The sequence below is a fragment of the Podarcis melisellensis genome (genome assembly GCF_964234715.1).
Source record: "Podarcis melisellensis genome assembly, chromosome: 6".
Taxonomy (NCBI): domain Eukaryota; kingdom Metazoa; phylum Chordata; class Lepidosauria; order Squamata; family Lacertidae; genus Podarcis; species Podarcis melisellensis.
The window spans coordinates 7,491,390-7,497,389 of record NC_138538.1 but is presented as its reverse complement, the minus strand read 5'-3'; the positions used below and the strand labels follow the sequence as shown (position 1 = coordinate 7,497,389).

Sequence of the window (6,000 nt, the reverse complement as noted above, 5' to 3'; positions counted from 1 at the left end):
TTTCTTGGCACACATTTATTGAGTAATGAAAGTCAACTGGCACACATGGCAAGGAATCTAATCTTAGTCCGCGGTTTGCATGGGAAGGGTGCTGAAACAACTTCGCAATGGCGTCTTGGCTGTGCAGGATCTATAGCGAATTATCTTCTGGCAGGTGCAGGCAGCAAACCCCAAAGGGGCTGCCACCCCAGTCATAAACAGGGTATCTCGCGATGTAGCTCCACGAAAACAAGGCCTTCACATAACCCCAAGCTTCTCCTGCAACGAGGCTGACATGAACTGGCTTCTTCTAGCGGTTCTGCCAATCTTGTTGGGGGATATAGGATCTGCTGTCCATTTCTAAATGCCATTGGTGGGAATTTCCCCCCTCCTTCAAGAGAATGGGTAGTGACCCCATTTGTAGATGCAGAAGAGCATCTCTCTCAGGCTGTGGAAAGGCGGCCGGTCCTCTGGGTGGCTCTTCCAACACTCCAGCATGACGTTGTAAACCTCAGCAGGGCAGCTGTTGGGACGGGGGAGGCGGTAGCCCCGGGTGATCTGCTGGATAGTTTCTTGGTTGGTCATCCCTGGAAGCAATAATATATACAGTCATACCTCGGCTTACAGACGCTTGAGGTTGTGTTTTTTTTGGGTTACGGACGCGCCAAAACCTGGAAGTACCGGAACGGGTTACTGTGATGTTAACATATGAGAGTGCTGGAGGTGAAATAGTTAAACAGGTTACCCAATCAGAAGCCATGGGGTGGAGTCAGAGGGACTATAAAACCAGCTCTGGGAGGGGCGAAGGGGGGAGTTGTTTGGGAGTTGAGTGGTTGGTTGGAGTGGGAGTGAATTGGGATAGAGTCTGTGGGGAGGTTGAGTTAGGGTAGCGAAATAAACTGAGTCAGGAACAGTTAGGAGCTAGGAAAACGAGTAAATATCTGAGAGGTGGTTTAGGGAGTGAGAGCAGGTAGCGGAGGTTATAGGTCTGGATAGGCATCCTATGATTGTAATGGACCGATACCGTTTATGAAACTACACACTTGTTAAACTGCAATAAATAAACAGAAGTTTATGTTCCAATTTAAACCTGACTGGACTCAGTATTGTACCAGCTTGGGCCTGGGTGGTGGCAGCGAGAAATAAAATGGTGGCACAGGGATCAATAGAGGGTGAAACCTCTGGGGACCCTGTGTGATCGCCACAGTTATGTCTGGGTTTTGGTGGTCGCGCATGCACAGAAGCGCTAAATTGCGCTTTGCGCATAAGCACTGAATCGCAACCTGCACGTGCGCAGACGCGGCGCTGCGGGTTGTGGACACTGCGGGTTGCGAACGTGCCTCCCACACGGATCACGTTCGCAACCCGAGCATCCACTGTATCCAGGTATTAGATAGATATTATTTATTACATTAATATATACATAAAAAGGTAAAGGTAAAGGACCCCTGGATGGTTAAGTCCAGTCAAAGGCAACTATGGGGTTGCAGCGCTCATCTCGCTTTCAGGCCAAGGGAGCCGGTGTTTGTCCACAGACAGCTTTCCGGGTCATGTGGCCAGCGCTTCTGGCGCAATGGGACACCATTACAGAAACCAGAGCACACGGAAACACTGTTTACCTTCCTGCCACATGGTACCTATTTATCTACTTGCACTGGCATGCTTTCAAACTGCTAGGAGCTGGGGCAGAACAACAGGTGCTCACTCCATTGCGGAGATTCTTCTGATCAGCAAGCCCAAGAAGCTCAGTGGTTTAGACCACAGTGGCATCCACAATATATACATTAAACACAGGCTTTGCCACAAGTACGACCGCTGCGTTCCTCTTCATTTCCGCTCTATGCCTGCCCAGAAACCTGGGGTGTTTTGTTGCAGGCAAGAGTCAGGCATGGATAGCTCAGTTGGTTAGAGCGTGGTGCAAAGGTTGTGGGTTCGGGCCCTGTATGGGACAGCTGCAGATTCCTTCATTACAGGGGGTTGGATTGGATCCCTTCAGGGTCCCTTCCAACTCTATGAGTCTTTGATATTAGTCTATGGTAGCCTTGCATCCGAGGACCAAATGCAGCCCCACAGGCCAGACCCCTCAGCAACTCTGCTTCTCACCTTGGGTCCTTGAACTCTGATAACCCCTCTTGCTGGATGGAGGACAGAAGCTGTGTGTGTGTGTGTGTGTGTGTGTGTGTGTGTGTGTGTGGACCCTATTGGCTTACTGAGCAAATGTAAAAATTTGCTCCGCCCTCTTGTTGCTGCCCCACCCACTTTTGACTCTTGCCACGCCTCCAAGGGTGAAGTTGCATAGAAGCAAATGCAAAGTGATGGCCAAACTTGGCCCTCCAGCTGTTTCGGGACTACAATTCCCATCATCCCTGACCACTGGTCCTGTTAGCTAGGGATGATGGGAGTTGTAGTCCCAAAACAGCTGGAGGGCCAAGTTTGGCCATCACTGCCTTAGGCTGAAAGTGTTTGCCCAACCTGGTTTAAGATGTGGGGCAGAACTGGGTTGTCAGCCAGGTTTTGTTTTCTCCTAGCTAGTGGGGGTAAGGAGACATTTTTCAATTCTTCGTCTTAGGGGGCTTCCAGACTGTCCCTGTTACATATTGCCAAATGCAGGTTGCTCTGTTAAGATCCCTCGGCAACAAATGCGGTTTCCTTCCAAAATATTGGGCTTTCTGTGTTCGGGAAAGTGATGTGAAAATTCACAAGAAACTGTGGGGTGACATTACTTGATGTAGTGCTATAGAATTCCCCCAGAAAACAATTCAGAATGAATACTCCATAAAAAGGCAGTCTGCAAGGGATCCCGTTTTCTGATTATCTTAGCACCTGGGAGGTAATTAGTCTGCAATCTCCAGTTTAAGTAGATCCCATGGCTGTAAAATCCAGCCTAATTTTTCCTTCCTCCAGCCGCTTTCCAAATTTGTGTAACGTCTTGCCTGATGAAGAGTTTTGGAGAACTTGAAAGTGAGTTACGTTTTCCTGAGTTATTGATTGATCCTGATAAAGGTATTGCCCAGCGGTGGACTTTGGGTTAATTGGATCTCACATAGTTTATGTCCTTTCAGTTCTGAGATAACCTGAAGCAATTTAGATATTATTACCGACGCCTGAAATTCCTTTTAAAGTTTCTGTTATAAGAACTTGAAGGTCTCAAATATAAATTAAATACTCCAGATGGGTGGAGTATAAATAATAAATTATTATTATTATTATTATTATTATTATTATTATTATTACTACTACTACTACTACTACTTCATTTTAAGCAACTAATTCCTCAAACGCGGCCCTCCAGATGTTTTTGGCCTACAACTCCCATGATCCCTAGCTAGCAGGACCAGTGGTCAGGTATGATGGGAATTGTAGTCTCAGAACATCTGGAGGGCTGAGGTTGTGGAAGCCTAACTAAAATTACAGCAGGGCAATGACTGTTTCTTGAATACTTTACCTTCATATGGGCATTGTCCATACGTAAACACCTCATAGAGAAAAATCCCATAGGACCAAACGTCCGATTTGGGAGAGTAGGTCTGGTAGATAGCTGCTTCTGGCGCCGTCCATTTCACAGGGATCATGGCGTTGCCCGTGGTGGAATAAACATCATCCTGGAAGGAAGCCAAGATTGGGTTCTTAACAAGAGCCATCAAAATTATTCACCTGAAAGCTGCTTCTATACCTGAGGGTGTTTCTAGACTTCTGCTATTTCGGGGTGGGATTCAGTCATGTACCAGTGAATTCATAGTCACACAGTTTCAGTCATTTGAGAGGTCTTGCGCAACGAAGCCACTTTCCCCAAACAACAAACTTTTTTGCAATAAGAAAAGCGAAAGAGAAATTCTCTGGAAAGTGTGTGATAGCACTTGCTAGGCTCCATATAGTCTAACCTCCCTGTAAACAAATCTGAATAAATAGACTGATGTTGTCTATCTTGCCTGCAAACTTTGCGCCGAGAAATCAGGACGCATAAGAAGCTGGTTCTCTGGAAGAGACCTCAGAAGCTAAAGCTGTCAAATGATCAAAGGCCTGTTCTAGCAACTACATCTTGTGTCCATGGCCAAATATTTGATACCCGGGGACAGCTTTAAGCAGAATTTGAGCACGCATTTAAAGGAGCCTCTTCCACCTTCTTCCTTTCATGTTCTGCCACCACAAATTTGTAAGTGCCAAAATGATTTCAGTTCCATGGCTAGAGTAGCTTCTGGGGTGAGGGAAATTGGATTGAGGTTGTGAGTTAGTGTTGGGGAATTAGGACCGCTTCCACGTAGAAAGCAGGTTCAATCTAATTCTCCATCCTATAGCTGATTTAGCAAAAAAAGAAGACTTAAGGAAATGCCATAATGCATCTCACACATCTCATACTGCATTATGGCTGGACCATAAAGAAGGCTGATCGTTGAAGAATTGATGCTTTTGAATTATGGTGCTGGAGGAGACTCTTGAGAGTCCCATGGACTGCAAGAAGATCAAACCTCTCCATTCTGAAGGAAATCAGCCCTGAGTGCTCACTGGAAGGACAGATCGTGAAGCTGAGGCTCCAATACTTTGGCCACCTCATGAGAAGAGAAGACTCCCTGGAAAAGACCCTGACGTTGGGAAAGATGGAGGGCACAAGGAGAAGGGGACGACAGAGGACGAGATGGTTGGACAGTGTTCTCGAAGCTGCCAGCATGAGTTTGACCAAACTGCGTGAGGCAGTGGAAGACAGGAGTGCCGGCTGAGCTCTGGTCCATGGAGTCACGAAGAGTCGGACACGACTAAATGACTAAACAACAACAACAATATATCACACATCAGATTTAGGATCTCTCCAGAATGAGTGTGTATGTGTGTGTGTTTGTGTGTGTGTGTGTATGCATGCAAATTCTGCAACATGCCATTGATGCAATAAAAGTTGTGGATTTATACTGGACTGTCCACACATTTATTACTTACGCTGTGACGTTTCCCCAATGCTACCACATTTTTGCCTTCAGGAAGGGCACACTGACCCTACACTGCTGTTACAAGAATTAAAGGTCTCAAATATATAAATTAAATGTTCATAAATTTACAAGGCAAACACATACATAGGTATGTAAACATGCGTGTCTGAAATAGTACAGGAGAGCAATCCAGAAGCCATTTTGACTCTCCCAAATTGACCTCAGATGGGGAAGGAAATGGAAAAGTCTCTCTATTGTCCTTTGCTTACCTGTCTGAAGGGCGTATTTGTGTATGAATAGGGTGAGCTTAGGGACGCAGGTGGCGCTGTGGGTTAAAGCCTCAGCGCCTAGGACTTGCCGATCGAAAGGTCGGCGGTTCGAATCCCTGCGGCGGGGTGCGCTCCCGCTGCTCGGTCCCAGCGCCTGCCAACCTAGCAGTTCGAAAGCACCTCCGGGTGCAAGTAGATAAATAGGGACCGCTTACCAGCGGGAAGGTAAACGGCGTTTCCGTGTGCAGCTCTGGCTCGCCAGATGCAGCTTTGTCACGCTGGCCACATGACCCGGAAGTGTCTCTGGACAGCGCTGGCCCCTGGCCTCTTAAGTGAGATGGGCGCACAACCCCAGAGTCTGTCAAGACTGGCCCGTACGGGCAGGGGTACCTTTACCTTTACCTAGGGTGAGCTTGTGACCTGGATTCAGGAATTAAAGTATTTACCATCACAAAAGAATGGCTGGGCTGCCCAGGTAGAGCAATCAGTGACCATTGTCAGGTATCCTGGCAGACAGGATTTCTGTTGGAGACCGCCTCCTTCTGTGATGTATGTATGATGTTTTTGGGGGATGGTCTTGGGCTAGAGGGTGGGCAACTTCAAAAGTCTGTATAAGGGCTTGCGCACCATTGTTCTGGGTTCCTTCTCCCTTCTTCATGTGGTGAGTTGCAACAGTTGAATAAAGATCAGGCTTACTAGCTGCTTTGTGTCTCAATATTCTGGTTGGCCTCTGTTATTTTCTCCTACCAATAGGGAACCCACTTAAGGACTCTATACAGGCTCTTGGATACCCCATAAGGGAAAAGGGGCAGATTTTGTTTACATCACTGCAA

At 47.0% G+C, this 6,000-nt stretch overlaps 1 protein-coding gene across 1 annotated transcript in view; it reads right to left on the bottom strand.

Annotated features, from left to right (window-relative positions):
- The window catches only part of SRMS (src-related kinase lacking C-terminal regulatory tyrosine and N-terminal myristylation sites), a 39,768-nt gene continuing 33,768 nt past the window's right edge, over positions 1 to 6,000 (bottom strand). Inside the window, exons 7-8 of the mRNA XM_081917028.1 lie at positions 3,425 to 3,581; positions 1 to 566 (exon numbers count right to left, since the gene is read on the bottom strand). Coding sequence (XP_081773154.1) covers positions 373 to 566; positions 3,425 to 3,581 — 351 coding nt within the window. The 3' untranslated portion in view covers positions 1 to 372. The remainder of the gene's footprint in view (positions 567 to 3,424; positions 3,582 to 6,000) is intronic.